This window comes from Notechis scutatus, chromosome 6, assembly GCF_049901735.1.
Source record: "Notechis scutatus isolate UNSWTSFEM ecotype Mainland chromosome 6, rNotScu1.2, whole genome shotgun sequence".
Taxonomy (NCBI): Eukaryota; Metazoa; Chordata; class Lepidosauria; order Squamata; family Elapidae; genus Notechis; species Notechis scutatus.
The window spans coordinates 2,100,615-2,118,887 of record NC_142014.1 but is presented as its reverse complement, the minus strand read 5'-3'; the positions used below and the strand labels follow the sequence as shown (position 1 = coordinate 2,118,887).

The following is an 18,273-nucleotide window of genomic DNA, read 5'->3' as shown; positions in this document are numbered from 1 at the left end:
GAGCAGAGAAATTTTAATAGGTTAAATGTCATGAGTACCATACTTTTAAAATTAATGTGCAGCGGGGAATAATGTCTGTAGACATCAGGACTTTTAATAGTTGATGCTGAAAACTGAAACACATAACTCAAAATAAGAGTTAAGGAACAAACTATTCTTCAGAGAGAGAGAAATGTATCTCAGCCATTCACCAACACCAACTCTGCTGAAGAGAACAGAATTTCACTCTGACATTTTTCCAAAATAGTGGCAGCACACATATTAGAACTAAAAGTTGAGTCTTTTATTGACTTTTGCTTTATGTACATTATTATCATTTTATTCGGAGATAAAAAGCTTCATTTTTGATACATTCCTTGTGCAATGTTGAGTTTCTGAAGTATAGGCATGCACAAATTATGCTCATCCATCCAGTCAGATGTAGCCTGAAAAAAATGGGCCATCCTTTCTGGTCTTAAAACTATTCAGCCACTTCAGTCCTTGGTTGGTGGGATTCATATGATTTTTGAATTATATATTCATATCTTAACAGTGTGTAATGCCTGTGTAAAAGGTTACACAAAAATTGTCCAAAGTGGGTATTCAGCTTAGCCCTTTGCTTCACTCTTCAAGAGCTTTTAAATAGTGGAAGAGTTTCTCTGCCTTCTGAAGTCATGGGGTCTCATTCACTGAGGATTTTGAAGTGAAGATTTTAAAGCCGTTGGCCTGGGACGGTCTGAGGTTTTCCTGGTCTTAAGACCTTCAAGATTCCTTCCAATGCTAGGATTCTTTGAAGATGAGAAGTTTCTCAGGTTGGATTTTTGCTGGTCCATAAACATACTATAGTGAAAGTCAGAAACTAGTAAATATAACAATAGCCACTAATAAAATTCATCAGCCCCAGCAGGAAATGTCATATATAATTTTACATCACCTACTTGTCACCTGTCACCTATCCTCTCAATTTGGAAAATGACCTCCGCATGTGAAGGATGGGAAATGGGAAGGTCATCTTTATTTGAATTAAAACCTTGAATTCATTTTCTGGTTTTTGTTTCTAATACTCGGAGGTTAACTTTGCTTATATCATGATATCTTTACAGACCCGCCCCACCTGATGGCAGTGATCATCCCACACACCAGGGCAAGCCTCCAGATCCTGGGCCTGCCACGCTCACTAAAAGCAAAACAGTTGATACCCTGAAAACGGAGCAACGGGTCCCTGGAAGAAGCACATCGTCCATGAGTTTGAGAGAGTCTAAATCAAAGACTGACTTAAAAGAGGATCAGAAGCCAACTATGATGCCCAGCTTTCTCTCAGATGCCAACCCATTTGGTGCAGTCACATCAGTTGTAAATAAATTCAATCCTTTTGATTTCATCTCCGACTCGGATACAAACCAAAATGAAGCCTCCAAGAAAGCAAAGCCCACCCAAAAGGAACAGGGTAGAACTGAACCACAAGGGGGGCTCTCCAAGCAGCCTCTGCCACATTCATCTCCCAAGCCAAGTGGTCCACAACATGGGCCTGTCAAACCGGCCCCACAAAAAGCAGCGCCTCCCAAGCAGGCGCCGCAGCCACCACCACAGCAGCAGCAGCAACTGCCTCCTGGAATGCCTAGGCAGAGCCAGAAACTGCACTCTGGCCAAACCACAGTGGAAGCAGGACCATACCCAGGACCACCCTCGTCCCAGTTTCCAAAACCAGAATGGACGGGGCCTGCAAGACCTTCCCCCCAGCAGCCAGGAGCTGAAAGGCCTCCTGGTGTGGGCCTGGGCAAAACAGCCTCCCCGCCCCCTGCTTTCAGAAAACCAGCTGCCCAGCAGGGAGCGGCTCCTCCTAAGCAGGAAGCTCAACAGCCGGAATGGCCTACGAAGGCCGAGCCAGCAGCGTCCACTGAGCCACCACTGCAACGTTTGACCGGTCCCACAAAAGCAGCCCTCCCCCAGCCTGGAGGACCTGGAAAGCAGCCCCCTCAGCAGTCTGGGCTCCCCGCAAAGCCTCCCGCCCAACAAGTCCAGCCCCAGATGGGGCCTACGAAACCTGGTCTTCCACTGTCCAGACCTTCCCAGCAGCAACCTGTGGCTCCATCACAACCCGGATTACAAGCCACAAAGGTCACCTTATGCTCACTTTGCACAACCACCGAACTCCTCCTGCAGGATCCTGAGAAGGCCAATTATAACACTTGCACCCAGTGTCAAACCGTTGTCTGCAGTTTATGCGGCTTTGATCCTAATCCTCATATAACAGAGGTAAGTACATTTAAGATATACATGTATGGTCTCATTTAAAAAAAAAACATTATTGAAAGTAAGTTAATTTCAGACAAGTTGAGAACTTACCAGCATACGATTGGTATTTGTCAGCTGTTGGTTTGCTCCCCATGAGCAGCAAGTTTCTGGAATGCCATGGAAGCTGCTTCAGGGTTTCTCCATAACAAGACTGATTGTGACAAACTGCCCAGAATTGCTGTTCTTCTCTGATCGTTCCAAGAGGAAGCCGGACACCCTCTCCGGCCGCTTGGGATGGGTTGGCTCGGCACGCTGGCCTTGGTGTTCCATCTGACTTGGAAGCTGCTGCAGCTGTTGCATTTTTCCTTTGGCAACTGCTTTCTTTATTCATACAAGTTATAGATTCTAAATATTCCCAGTTTCCCCAATAATGATTCAAATGACATATTTGAGTTTAATTTTAATTACCAGAAGGGTAGAAAGACATGAGGAGGCGTCATAAGCAGCCTTGGCCTAAGCTGGATTTGATGGGAATTCCCTCTTTGGGTTGCCTGGCATTGCCTACCCCAAAGGGAATGTAGGGCCAGAGGACGTGTGCAGGTATAAGGATCTCTATTATGCACTTTCATTAAGCAAGAGGGCATGTTTACTTTTGGGCTTACATTATCCACCTTAGATTCCTTGTACAATAGTTTACAAGACAGAAGAAAAATAAGAATGAAAAACAATTACAAATGTTATCCAAGCAGCAGCTGATGATAACTCAGCCAAGCTGAAAGCTGACCAGTTTGAAATATAGGGCACAATTTAATGGGTCTGCTGCCTCAAAGTATCTAGATTAGATCTGATCAAAGGAAGTTGACATAGAATATGTGGGTGAAAAAGGGAGAGATCCAAGCTCAGGAGGGTGGGAGCTCCTGAGCAATGGAAAAGTCTGCCTCATAAGGCGGCGGATGCTCTGTCCCTGGAGGTTTTCCAGGCTGGACAACCCTTGGTCCAGAATGGCTGGAGGATGCCTGCCCTGGGCCAAAGAAGGAGCCAGCCCTAGGATTCCTTTCTCTTGGGTCCCTCTGCATTCACCAGCAAGCTCCGGTGGCAGGAGTCCCCTGCAGAAAGCCCTACAGGAGGACAGGAGGTGGGACGCTGAGTCCGCAGGGAAAGGAGTCCAGGCAAAGGCATACGGAGGCTCAACCCCAGGCGTTGCCTCCTTACTAGTCCTCCCTCAGCGCTGGGCCTTCAATTGATCCAGCGGGGAGGCACGCTCTCTGAAGGGAGTCCGGTGAGAATGACAGCCATGGAAGCAGGTGTCACTCTGTGATCTGAACGGGATTTTTATTTCTACTATTTCAATGGAATCACGAAACTTTCTTTCCCCTGAGCTGCTCTCCGTAGATTCTGTGGTCAAGAATCTGTGCGTGCCCACTGAACACAGGGGCTCTATGAGGAGCAGGGGCTCCAGCATTGGTGCAAGGTGCTTGATGGCATGTATATGCAAGGAACATTTTGAATTTAATACCAAGTGTGTGTATGTGTGTGTGTGTGTGTGTGTGTGTGTTGTTTTCTTAAGTTTTTGCGGGTATTTATATGTATGGTATTCAGCTTTGTCCGGGTATTTTCCCACGTCATTATAATTGTGCTTTTTTTTACAAACCCATAAACACGGACCCAACCACATATCTGGAAAAAATAACCAAGAAGAAAATTATAACCAGCCACATGAGCAAAGAGATCCAACAGACGATCATCCCAAGAGAAAAATCTTCCAGATGCCCCAAACTATACGGCCTCCCAAAAATACACAAAGAAGGCATACCTCTCAGACCCATAGTCAGCTCCAGAGGAGCACCACTACAAAACCTAGCCAAATACCTAGCAAAGCAGCTACAGCCCCATGCTGAAGCAGCAGCTTCACATATACAAAACTCATACCACCTCTTGGAAATGATCAAAGATCTACACATGGAACAAGAAGATCTGCTTGTAAGTTTCGACGTGGTTTCACTATTCACTCGTCCCGATAAAAGAAACTCTCGAAACCATCAAAAATAAATACCAACCACCCAAACACCTCATGGAACTAGCAGAACACTGCTTAACCAACACATATTTCATATACAAAGGACAAAGATACAAGCAAATTGAAGGAGCCCCTATGGGATCACCACTGTCACCCATCATTGCAAACCTGTTCATGGAACAATTCGAATCCAGAGCCCTAGCCCATGCCATCCACAAACCCAAACTATCGTTAAGATACATTGATGACACATTTGTTATTTGGCCCCATGGAGAAGAAAACCTAAACAATTTCCTAACACACCTAAACAGCACACACCCCAAAATCAAATTCACTATGGAAACGGAAACAAACAAACAACTACCATTCCTAGATGTACTAATCTACAAAAAAACAGTTGGCACACTAGGACACACCATATACCAGAAGAAAAAACACACCAACCGCTACCTCAATGCCCAATCCCACCACCACCCAGCACAGATAAACTCCGTGGCCAAAACACTAATTGCCAGAACCAAACGCCTGGCAGATAAGACACACATAAAGACTGAACTATGCACCCTGACTAAAGTACTGACAGCCAACGGCTTCCACAAAAGCAAAATCACAGGCCTGATCCACAAAAACACACTATAATGGAGACCTAGAAGATGAACAGACCTATGGAACAGCTGTCCTGCCCTACACAAGAGGTACTACAGACAAAATCAGTAAGATACTACACAGGCATCACATCAAGACTGCCTTCAAAACAGACAGAAAAATAGCAGCCATCCTAAGAAACCCCAAAGATAAAATTGACCTGGAAAACCAAGGCATATATGAAGTCCCCTGTGCATCATGCCCTGCCACATACATTGGACAGACCAATGGAAGAATAAGTATCCGCCTGGATGAACACAAAAATGCAGTAAAAAAGCTGGAACACACTTCCTCACTAGTCCAACACATGAAAGCCACAGGTCATTGTTGTGACTCAGAGGTTTGAACCTGCTCTGTCAGAAGACATAGGCTCGAGTGATGAGGAAGATCTGGCATTAAGGTTTGAGCCTGCTTTGTTGAATGACACAGACGGGAGTCAGGAGGAAGAGGAGGACTTGGCTCTAAGATTTGAGCCTGCTTTGCTGGAAGTTTCGGAGTCGTCTTCCTCCCCAGAATCTTCCTCCCTGATTGTGCCTCAGGTGTCGGCAGATAATCAGGAGAGCGTGCCGGAGTCATTGGCTGAAGATCAAGCCGAGAAATGCTGGTCTGATGCAAGGCAAAGACGCAGGCAGAAACGTGACATACAACGTAAAAGGAAATGTCAAATCAGAGACTGAGAAAAGAGACTGACACGCCCCTCAGGGAATATAAGGAGGCGTGTTAGCTCTGAATCCCTGTTCGGGTCAACTTGTTTATTTGAGTTATCAGTTCGGACAAATTATTCTGTGTGGCGCTCGCCTCTGATTTATGGTTCTGCTCGTTATCAGACTTGGTAGGCAGCTTCTGGGAAAACTGCCAAAGACGGATTCAACCAAAGGAAGTTAACTCTGTCGTTCCTGTTCCTGTCTGTTTGTGTATTTTCCTTTGGAAATTTGGACTCTCACCTTGTGGCTACAGGTGAGACAGAACAGGCCATAGCATCGACTTCAATGGCACCAAAACCCTAGCCACTATAGAAAACCCCAGCTACAGAATTATCAGAGAAACCATAGAGATTGAAAAAAGACCTGAAAGCTTGAATAGAAGAGATGACTCCAACAGACTGTCAATTATCTGGAAGCCTGCACTCTCAAACAAAAAAATCTCCACACCACAAGCCAGGCAAACACCTGGGCACAAACAGACTCCCCCTGATACCACCAGCTCAAACACACCCCAACCAGGTACCCAGATGAACCCTAGCTTCCTAATAAATTATAGACGTCTGTTTACTCAGAGCCAAGCCGCACTAAAAGCCTCCAATACAGGAAACACAATGTTGCCAGCCAATCAAGACCAAAAAAGCCACAAAACAGACAGAAGATATTAGAAACACCAATCAAGCAGAACACAGCAAACTCCAAGACCAATAAACGCAGACCAAGACTCCCAACCAATCAGGATGAAGAAAAAACCATTCTGGCACAGCAGATGGCTAGCACCAAATTTAAAACAGAAACAGCTGTGAAAGTCTGATTCACAGACGAACACAGTACAGAAGTCTGATGATGGAAGATGAGATTCTGCCGAAACGTTGCTACAACTTTAAAAGCACAATTATAATAACGTGGGAAAACACCCGAACAAAGCTGAATACCATATATATAAATACCCGCAAAAACTTAAGAAATTATACACACACACACACACATATATATATAGAATATAGAATATAGAATATAGAATATATATAGAATATATAATATATATATATAGAATATAGAATATAGAATATAAATATAGAATATAGAATATAGAATATATATATAGAAAATGTATATTGCCACCTACTTGCACATGATGACACAAGGAGACTTACAAGAATATAAAACACCATGTAAAAGAAATAAAAATAATAACCCCACCTACCCTCCTCAGTGAAAACACACATTCAAACTTGCCCTTTGATGGGCTCCATCCTGCTCTGGGTTCCCCAGACCCACTGGCAGAACCAGGTCTTCAGCGCCTTCCGGAAGAATGCTAGAGGGGAGGCATTCTAATCTCTGGGGGGATGATATTCCAGAGAGAGGGAGCCACCACGGAGAAGGCCCTTCTTCTGGGTCCCACCAGGGATGAGGGGATGAGACCTGCAACATTCCTTGCCTCCCCGCTCTGGTGGGTTGGGTAGATGTGACCGGCAAGAGACGGTCCCTCAGACAACCTGATCCCAAGCCATGGAGTGCTTTAAAGGTGACAACCAGCACCTTGAAGCAAATATATATTTCATGTACATATAGGCACTTACAAAATTTAAATATAGCAGTCCCTATTTTTCCTTGCCCATACAATTTTAAACTTTAATTTTAGTAGAATTTTGAGATACCATTATGTTTCCTTAAAAATCACGATGGCCTGTCATTGATGCGGCTTGCTCAAGGTCATCACAGTGGTTTCCAGAAATGAAACCTGAAATTCTAAAAAAAACCTGTCAGGTATTAAACTGTAATAGGAGGGGATAAACAATCTGGCTTTTTTTCTAGGGTGGAAGTAATATTAAATTCAACATTTTCTAGCTGTATTGTTTGGGGATCTCTTCCAATTTTTTTTGGATATACTGTGCATTTTTCTGTAAAGTTGGATAAGGTCCTGTTATCTGGCTCTACTTTTTCCCCACTCTTAATTTTACACAGTTCAAGTACTACCTTTGTATATCCATGCCTAAGTTTGTTGAGTTGTTTATACATCAGATACTTCTTTCTTTCAAGGTTCATACTAGGTGTTTGCATGTAATATGTCCATAGAGCCCTGCAGGAGGATTATCTTTGTAAAAGAAAATTTATCTGTTCATCTACCTGCATATAAGTAAAATTTTGGCTAATGTGTTAGCAAAAAGTACTTTAATGAGTCATGCATTTAAAACAGAAGAGAATTTAAAAGGAAATCTATTTGTCAGTAATATCTCTTTATCTGAACGTAACATTTAACTATAACACCAAAAATACACAGATCCAACAAAACACTCCTAGCCCTTGTCAGCATTTTGCTCTTCCTCACAACAGTTGTCCTCTCGCTAATTTCTCTGGTCTGCCGTGCAATACGTCTCCTGCACTCAACTCTGGCGAAGACCTAGTCTTATCAACCTGCGGCTGCTGCGTACCCCATTTTGGCTGGCCTCTTCCTTTTGAATTAAGGGCATCCTTGAATCCCTGCGTTCTATCCATGAGTTTCACCTGAACAGGTTTTGGTAATGTCTATGAAAGAAATCCTGTCTTCCATTACTGAGTCTTCTAGCTGTTTGTTCTGGCTATGCGGAGCGGTTCTGTAGAGGCAGCGGAACCCGTGGCCGTCTCGGATGGCCCATCCTTTCCTGCATTTCCTTGATCATTGTGGGATTCCTTCTCATCCCAAATGGGCCTCCAAGTCCCTTTCTAAGACTCATTGGTGGTTCACCGTTTCTTGGGCTCTCTTGCCCTTCTTGCGCAGCCTCCAAATTAAAGCTCTTAAAACCAACCCCTTACAAACACATCTTTCCCAGATTTCGTTAGGGGCAGCCAATCTCTTGCCAAGAGTCTCACATCTCAAACCATTTTTATTTCTGTTTGATCAGTTCATTATTTCAAACAAATCTCTTAAAGGATCTCTGTGTATTTGTATCATCGCTATCAAACGTTCTCATCAGTTTTCTTCACCCAAGCAAATTGCACCTCAGATCTGCATCCCTAAAGATAGCAAATTCAGATCTTCATCAGCACCCGCATTAATGTTGCCTGGCAACCACGATTTGCTGGTGTAACAGAGTCACATGATTTGAGATGTTTTCTACGGAAAACACTGGCAGGAAGTGTGGCTGATTCCATTTTAGGTCAGACAGGCTAATCCTCTCTCAGAAGGCCATAATAGTATACTTTAATCTGACAGTACAGAAGATAAATGTCCTTTGGCACTATATTTGGTACATACTCTGATTAGTTTCCCCCCCCCCCCAATCTTCTACCTGCAAGAGGGTAATACACTCAGGTGACAAGAAGAGACGAGAAGTGATGCTTTCTTGGTTAGAACCTGTTCAAGCACTTACCTGTTGTGGTAGGTAGCCTAATGGGAGTTCAGCTAGCCTCATACATACATAAAATACTTCAACTGATGTCTATTATATATGATGTATATTAGGGCCACACGGTGCTTATGCGTATAAACAATGTTACGATAATGCATTTTGCTTCAATAATCTTTAGAATTTGAACTCTTCAGTTCTCCTACAGAAGTATTTGAAAGAAATTATATGCCAAAAGTGAAGAGTTTAGCGGGATTTTTCTATGATGCTGATGTCCCAAATCTTGAATCAATCCTGCTTTACTTACAAGTTTCTAATGCGTATTAAACTACTAACTTTCTTACAAGTTCATTTAAAAATCAGAAACAGATGCTGCAGGGCTTCAAAAAATGAAGCATTGCGTCTAGCTTAAGTTTCAGTGAGTGAGTAATATGGAAAAGCTACTTGATGTGGACATTTCTGCCCCCTTAGCCAGTAGAGCATGCTGCCACGTGAAATGTATAAATTAAGTAACGTTGCAAAAGGATAACATTTTAAATAGTATAAGGCAGGTCTCCTTGGCTAGGCTGAATTGCTATAAACAACTGTGGTATCAAGGCCTAATTTCGTCCACGGGGGTTTCTTGGAATGCTGTAACTACAAAGCTCTACCTAATGAACCGAAAACTTAGGGATTCTCCAATTGCAGACAGATTCTTCTGAGTGCTGAATATCCCACTGCCTAAGTAAACATTACAAGCTTCACAAGGCTACTGCTGACCTACGCCGGGTTCATTTATCTTCACCCTCACATCTAAAAAGGATAATCACATCCGATTTCTCCCTCTGCCTGCCAATCTCCACCTGCCCTTTGAAGGGTTGTGGAAATGCCAAACCGGATGAATATAATCTAGTTACATCATTTATCTTGAATGAATAATTACTAGGAAACTGCTGGTCTGTGGGAGCTCTAGATCCCATGGATCTTGTATACACAGGGTATTAACTGTGGAGGTAAAGAGATAATAGGTCCTGGCATTGAGTTGAGGCCTATCTAGAGTTGTGCATGCAAATAAATAATTCAAGAAACTGCTTTGGACTTCACCTTTCTGCTCTTTGTTTATTGTTAAATATATTTATAAAATTTCTGTCATGCTTCTATCTATCTGCCCAGTCAGAGTGAAAGATTAATGGATATCCGCAAATCTATGCGTGCATGAATACATATGTGAATACTTAATCAGAAACAGAAAAATTATAAATAATCGTATTTGGTATTTTTGGTTTGAAATCTTTTTGATAAAATATGGTTAATATAGCTAAGAAATTATGACAAAGTTTCAATATATTTATCTCTAAATATAGTTTTTTTTCTTTGAAATTCTTTGCTAGGGATTCAAGAACCTAGGGATCTATTGAAAGTACAATGGATACAATTTTCCAGTGTTTTGTGATAAACATGGTACCTAACAATGGGAACTGAATCCGTTTCTCATTTGTTACATACATTTCTGTACTCCAGTGGTCTCTAATAAAGAAAATTAACATTATTACATGATCAGAAGCATTAATAAAAATAAAAGTAAAAGTATAACTGGAAGTCCAACCCACTGATTTACGATGCTAAAGCATTTCAGACAGATTGCTATTCAGTCTTTCTTGAGGCCACCTGGTTGACGGTGCATAAAGTCAGAAATTGCCTCCTAATTTCTGTTTGCATGCACTGCCCCTTCGTTTCAACGCATCTCAATGAGCCTCTTTAGTCGAAGCAAATCAACTCTTCCCTTTACGTGGCAGTTGTTTAAATATCCTGTTTCCCTTCAGCCAGAGTTCCTTCTGCCTTTGCGTAGCCCTTCCTCTGAGTCCCCGCTTGCCAGCCACGTTGTCCCCTTAGGAACTTCTCTGGCCAGAGGAACTCAAAAGCAGGTGAAGCCATCTTAAATCTCATAATAACCTTAAAAGCCTTGACTCCAACTATGGATGGTACACCAACAGCGGAATTGAAAGGTTGTTATTATTTTCCAATCATAACAATAAAACGTTTTCTTCAAACCACTTTTACCTAAAAAATGATTCCAAATGATTCTGTCTCCACCAAAAATAAGTTAATACAGACCATGTGTTTGCAATCAACCAGCACAAATATAACAAGGTAATAATTTAAATGTAGTTTTGGTGGTTTTAAAGACGTGATTTAGAAAACAGATCAGAAATGGTAAGATATCATAAAGTAGCTGAGTCAAAGGATTTGTTGTGAGCAAACTCTTTTATTGAAATGGAGCTGGAAATTTAAGAAGGGAAACTAAAAAGTAGTAAGAAAGCAAAGAAAAACCCCTGTGAACCCTTCCAAATAATGTAAAGTGAATCTTTTGGTACCAAGGATATAATTCTGTTTTGATGTCTTTTTTGTTTTTTTAATTATGCATACAGGTTAAAGAATGGTTGTGTTTAACCTGCCAGATGCAAAGAGCTTTAGGGGGGGACTTAGCTCCTGCTCACAGCTCTGGACCTTCAGGACCCAAGCAAGAAACTCCAGCCAAAGCAGCTTCCCAACCGCAGCCAGCAACGAAGAAGAAAGAAACGGCTCTAAAACACGAAGCGACCAGGTCCTTGGAGCAGAAACAGCCCCCAGCGCAAGCAAAGCAGCCTGCTCTGCCCAGGCCTTCTCCTACAAAACCAGAGGCTCTTCCTGCTGAACCCAAGCTGGCAGGATCCACCCTGAAGCCCAGCCAGGCCAAGCTGTCAGGAAGCGAGGATAAACAGAAGCAACCTGCTCTTCAGAAAGGCCCAAGCAAGGCCACAACGAAACCTTCACAACTGGACCCCAAACCAAAGGGCACCCGGCCTTTACTCACTGAACCCAAAGCGGAGCCCCTTCCGAGGTCAGAAGACGACCGGCTGCCCCAGGACCAACAGTCGCCCGTGGATCAAATGGCCGCCCCAGACTGCAGAACTTTAGCTCAAGGGTCTTCTCAAAAGCCTGAAACAAAACTCAGTTCTCCGCTTGGGGCCGATTTAAATGCGAACGTCCAAAAGGAAGCTGGAGCAGCAGGAGTCAGAGAGCCTTCCATGAAAATCCAGCCCCAGGTGAATCCCAAACCAGATGCCAAGCCGACTCCAAAAGGGCCACAAGCCTCTTTGGGCGCGAAGCCCAGCCAAGCCCGACCTCAGGTCCAGGCCCAACTGCCTCCGAAAGCACCGGAGCAAGCCAAGCGTTTCGGCCTTCTTCCCGCAGGAGGAGGCGGCGATGCTCCCAAGTCGCTTCCCGCAGCCCCTCCGGAAACGGTGACTGGGAAGCTGTTTGGATTCGGGGCTTCGATTTTCAGCCAGGCTTCCAATTTGATCACCCCGGCAGGCCAGCCAGGAGCTCAGGCACCCGGACCTGCCCCTTCGACCCCCTCCAAGCAGGCCCCTCCCCTGCCTTGAAAAAGACCCCCTCCCCCATCTCCGAAGGCGGCGCCTGCAAAGAAGGAAGCAAAGCCTCCTGTGGCAGAAAAGGAAGCCGGCCAGGCGGAGGCCCAGAGGAAGCCGTTGCCTGCCCAGGTCTCCTCCCAGGCGCCTGGTGGAGCTGGCAGAGAAAAGAGGCCGGGGCCACCAGAAGCACCCCAAGGGCCCCCGCCGGCCTCCCTGTGTCCTCTCTGCAAAACTGGGCTGAATGTGGGGTCTGCAGACCCTCCAAATTACAACAGGTGCACAGAGTGCAGGACTGTGGTGTGCAGCCTCTGTGGATTTAATCCAACACCCCACATCACAGAGGTAGGTAGGCGCAGCTCTGTTCTCCTGCAGTGTGGTGGTGGTCCGTTGATCCTCCCCCCGCAGTCCTTGCATATCGGTTGTTTGACCCCTTCCTAGTCTGAGAAAGGCGAGACTCGGGTGGCTTGGTTAAAAGCTTCATCCCCTTTACTACTCTTGTATTTGAACAATGGAGCAAGTTTTAAGAAATCCATTGCCCTGGAATAAAATGCTGGTGCTTTATATATAATCACAGTTTATAGTCTATGATATATCTTCCTAGATTAAGCACCTTCATTTCATGCGTGTTGGTTTTAACTGCACATTAAATGTGTACTTTCTTTGCATATTTACCACACTGGTTAGTTCTTGAGGTATTTCTTTTTGTCATGGTTTTCATGGGGATAGTCTGCCTCCGAACGAAAAACACCTCTGACTTTGAGCAGTGAGAGCACTTCTGATGGGGTGGGGGGTGGGGGGTGGCAATTCAGTCAAAGTCAGTGTACAAATTTTGCAAAAGAAAGGTGAGATTGGCTGACTTCTAGGTTGAGTTCTGCTCTAATTCCTTGCGTGCATCTCCACAGAGGTGCCAATGAAGTATAATCCTCAATAACCATTCACTTGTTTTATTTCAGCTTTGAGTTCTCTTCCACGTTTAAAGCTGACAATATAAAATTTAATCTTTGAAAACAAAAGGAGACATTGTAATATAGACAATAGAAGTTAAAATCTTTTTCAAATCTCTGGTGTCCTGCAGGGCACACCTTTGCCATTTTCTTGACAACAGTATAAAAATTCAGGCCTCACAGTCCTCACACTGCAAATGCTTATTCCACAGTCACCCAGGACAATGCAAGGCTGAATGGCGGCCGGGGGGATTTACAATCCACCCTCAGAGTTGTACAGCTCAGCATCCCCACCATCACATGGTTGCAATTCAGGTGCTCTTGGCAACCGATTTGCAATTACAACACAGTCACCTGACTGCCGTTTGGGAGCTTCCCACGAGCCAAGTCAATAGGGGAACTGCCAGGAAGTTGCGAGTCGTTCCTGCACATCGCTCTTCTCCCCACCCCCAGGCACCGTTTCTCCTGGGATGTGTGAAGACACCGCCCCCCCGGCACCTACCTGCCTGCCAGTACTCCACACTGCTCACCTGTCCACATTTCCTACTATCTGCCCACGGCACCTGCCTATAGGGCATAGCCTTCGCCTGGTTGCTTGGGTACAGTTTCAGGGTCTCTTTGCATGTCACAGCCACAAGAGATCCTCACTAAATGGCGAGTGTGGTCCTCACTTAATGAAGCCAACAGGGACTGCCAGGATTCCCTTTGCTAACTGATGTGGGGAGGAAGATGAGCAGTTAGGAAGTATGAAGCATAAGTAATAAATGGAGGTCACAGGTCACCACCATTTGCAACTACATCATCACTTGGTGCTGGAAATTCTCATCCCAAAGGCCACCAGTGATTTGCAATGGTCTTTTCCTGGATATATATTTTTTCATTTCTCACTCTCTCTTCCAAATAAACAGGACAGCCCTCCTCCTCCTCTTCCTTGCCATTTGATGTCTTTTTATATGGCCAGTTGTATCATTATGTCTGGCTCAAGCTACGAAATCAAGAAGCCATCTTTCAGGCTCTCATTAATCTCATTAATTAACAGGAATATTTTCAAGGAGAACAGTCTCTGCAGGGAAAGGACTAATATTCCTCAACATAAAGCTGATTTAGATTATAGCTGATAACAAAGAAAACTGGTTTTATTTTTGCTTAAGAATAAGTGAAGAATAAATAGCCGATGATTACATAAATGAAGGTATTAGTATTCTTTAATTAGGCTTCTATAGACTCGCAGCCCAAATAATCTGGTTTATTTTTAGAACAGGCAAACTAAAGACCACCAGGAATGAAAGAAAGTTTGCAGCTATTTTCTCCAGCCTCTCTTGGCAAGGAAACCATAGACAGGATCTATGTTAACAGAATGCACACCTTGATGAATTGACATATTGGACTGAAAAAGTTGAAATCCTTGCTAGGGATTTTAAATGCAAATTTGAAAATTTGATTCAATGTAATTTAGACAAAGCTGCGAAGAAGATTTTTTTCCCCATAAAGTGGTATGAAACAGTTTGAAGAATGGGGCAGGATCTATGTGGATTTAGAATATGGTCATATTTAAAGTGTGTCAAATTGATCCTTTTATGTTTTACCGAATGCGATATAACACTGTGTAACAAGGGCCCTTTTTGGCTGTGACTGAAGTGGAAGGAAGCCTTCCTCAAACGATACCCTGACAGTGCAATAGAATTGATCCTGGCCTACCTCTGGGCTGAGCTTGTGCCTTTCCTGCGCTCTCGGCGCCAGGAAGGAAGGAAGGAAGGAAGGAAGGAAGGAAGGAAGGAAGGAAGGAAGGAAGGAAGGAAGGAAGGAAGGAAGGAAGGAAGGAAGGAAGGAAGGAAGGAAGAGGGGTATGGAACTTTCATGCTCAAATCTTCTGAATTACACATGTGGATGCAGCTGCTGGCCTCTCGGGGTCTCAATCAGAAGACCAGAAATTCACAATTTGTATTTGTGCCGCAAGGCGGGCTTGGAGAGTGGATGCATTTAATGTCTTTCCAGCCGAATCTCGGCTCCTCCGTAAACCCTGGGAAATAACGGCCTTTGTGAGAGGGTCACATGTGCACGATCCAACCCAAGGCCTCAGCCTCCCTCTCCCCCAAGGGCCACCAGGGCTTCGGATGGACAGGGCAGCAACCTCTGCAGCTCCCTCTGGCTTTCCTCTGGCTCCGTCCCTGGCTGAGTTCCATGGCCAAGGAAGGGCCTCTAGGGAGCTTAGGGTGGATGCAGCCTGTCAGGGTCAGGCCCAGCGATGAGATGGAGAGATCCGGTTGAGTCCAATCCTTTGACTTCTTTATTACCCCTAACGGACAGAATCTTGGCCCACTGGAGCCGAGCCTTCTCACCTACTAGACAGATCCTGAGCGTTTCTAGGGTGTGGCTACCCTGCACCTCTTCCTCTGTCTCTCGTGCAGCTCAGGACTACTAGGGAAGCTCTTCACCCGGGCCTCTTTCTGGGAAAGCTCTGCATTGCTAAAACTCCCTCTGCCCACCCCAACACACACACACACACAGAGAGTGCTCCTGCAGGTGCAGATTCCATCACACAATCTGAAGAAACCTGCTTGTTTGTTAAAGGCCGCCCATTCCTTTCAGATGAGCTTCTGCAGTTGTATAGACTCTGCTTTGCTGATTTATCAAGCGGCAACTACAGCTTGCAAGGATGTCCTTATGGCCAGCTGCTTCATTTAATCTCTCTATTCCCTGACCCCCAGAGCCAACCTCTTCTTGGCAGAAATCCAGTTCCTTAATAACTACAAGAAAGGCTGAACCCGATGGCTAAACCCCATTCCTTTTTTTTTTTAATCATTGCAACGCTGTATCAGGGAAAATCGATATATGCTGAATGTTTGACTTGCCATGTCTGTCTAGTGTTGCAGTTGTTAAAGGAGGGTAGGCATTCCCCAGTGCCAGAAATGGATGACAATCAGATATGTAGGTTGGGCATCTCAATAAAGGTGTCAGGCAACCTACTGGATTTTTCTGTCACTCTGGCCCTCTGAATATGATATGCTTGAGCTCCCTGGGCAATCGGAGCCGCCACAGTTAAGCACATGTTAAATTCTGGCAGACATTGTAAGAACAGATCTGCCAAAGATGGCAAGGAAATGGCCCTTCCACGTTGGGCAGGACCTCTTGGGATTCCAATGGCGATAATCTGGAGGGATAATCTGGCCCCACGGCTGGAGACAAGCAAAGGCTTCCGGGTTGCATAAGGCAACTTTCACTGCTCCCTAAAGGTTGGCGTTCAAGACAATGTTTACGTCCAGTTTACAACTGAGTTTCTAGAGAATTCAGTTCGGCACAGGCTCTCCTCCTTCCGAGTTCAGTGCTGCTGCTTCTGCTCTGGGCGGCCGGTAGACGCTTGATTTAGGACAGTTCTGCAAGCACTCCTGCTCCGGTTTCCTTGGGTCTTTTAAATGTCTGGTACTGCTGGTTGGTGTTTTTTTTTTCCATGCATGCTCTTATGTAAGTTTGAAGTATTCTGGTTTTGCTGCTATTTTTTAAAGAATACATTACATTTTACGCATAAATCCTTTTAGCCGTTATTGCTTCAGTACATTAAATTGCAGTGGCAGAAATTCTTCTGTCCGAAGCTCACAAAGATTTTTTTTTTTGTTTTTTAATTCCCTCTCAGCGTTTTTGCTTTTACAGTGTAATATTTACTTGGTGTCTGCTGTGGGCCCTGCCTTAAAGAGGCCTTCCGAGGAGGAAAATAATAGGCAGGATAACATTCTCAATTTTTATCTGCAGAAAGAAACCAACAATTTTCAAAGACTAGAAATCTTGAAATCTGAAAAGCAGATACAGTGAGTGCTTAGCATTATAAAACTCCCAAATCAACAATAATCGATCCTGGGGAATGGCGAGTTGAGTAGTGGAGCCAATTAGATTTCAATTTCTACTGGAAACATGAATCGATTTATTTCAATATGTTTGATCACTAATGAAATCAAAATCCCTACTTAAGCAAATGTCCTGCCAACATGTTTTTCAAAGGAATAAAGATGTTGCATTCTGGTCTTCTAGCCACTCAAACAGTTTAGAAACAAGTATCATATTTATTTCAGTTAATAACCAGTATAGTGTATAAATAATCAATTGTGTAAAACACAGAACCAACGTAGGTAAGGTCCAATATAAGGTGTAAAGGTTTTATAAAGTTAGACTAAAGCTATCTTTAAACTATAAAAACTGAAGCTAATCTAAAAGAATTAAGAATCTTAAAATCAGCCATGCCATTTAGGAATAGTTAATAGGTAAACATTTTAGCTATTTAGACGAACTGCAGAAGGAAGTGAATTGGTCAATTCCCTGGAGACCGACTATCTTGCGTTTATAAAAACCCGATTAATCCTACTGCATACGGGTGGTTCTCCTTTCATGGCCACTCATTCAACAACATGCAGGCTTGTAGCGTGTGCCCCTGAGCAATGCATGCCTACCACTCAGCCAAGGAAAGCCAGTAGCAGGTCCTGCCAAGAATTTTTCTGGAAAAAATATGGAACAGACCCAAGCCCAGGAGGTAGTGGGAGAGCGCGATGCTTTGTCCCGGCTGGGACCTCAGAGAGCTGTGGCCTAAGGCAGTGATCCCCAACCTTTTTGACGCCGCGGCCCGGTACCGGCATCAGCTGGGCGCCGCCCCGGTACCGGCATCAGCTGGGCGCCGCCATCTTTTTGATGAAAAAGTGCTTCCGGTGAGGTAGAAATGGCTTTCTACCGAAAAGCTCACGGAAGCGCTGGCGCCGCCATCTTTTTTATGGTAGCCCGGTGAGCTTTCTACCCGGAAAAGCTCACCGGAAGCGCTGGCACCGCCATCTTTTTGATGAAAACGTGCTTCCGGTGAGCTTTCTACCCGAAAAGCTCACCGGAGCGCGAACGCCATCTTTTTTGATGAAAACGTGCTTCCGGTGAGCTTTCTACCCGGAAAAGCTCACTGGAAGCACTTTTTCATCAAAAAGATGGCGGCGCCCAGCAAGCCGCGGACCGGTAGGAGTTGTTCCGCGGACCGGTACCGGTCCGCGGACCGGTGGTTGG

General features: G+C 44.4%; 1 protein-coding gene across 2 annotated transcripts in view; it reads left to right on the top strand.

The window, feature by feature from the left end:
• The first annotated feature begins 1,086 nt into the window (after positions 1-1,086).
• PCLO (piccolo presynaptic cytomatrix protein) overlaps positions 1,087-18,273 on the top strand; it is a 96,928-nt gene continuing 79,741 nt past the window's right edge. The window contains exon 1 of one of the 2 annotated variants that reach the window (XM_087969180.1): positions 1,087-2,235. In XM_087969180.1, coding sequence (XP_087825306.1) covers positions 1,222-2,235 — 1,014 coding nt within the window. In that variant the 5' untranslated portion in view covers positions 1,087-1,221. Of the gene's footprint in view, positions 2,236-12,055; positions 12,641-18,273 lie in introns of those variants that run through there. The other variant, XM_087969181.1, reaches the window with a different exon arrangement.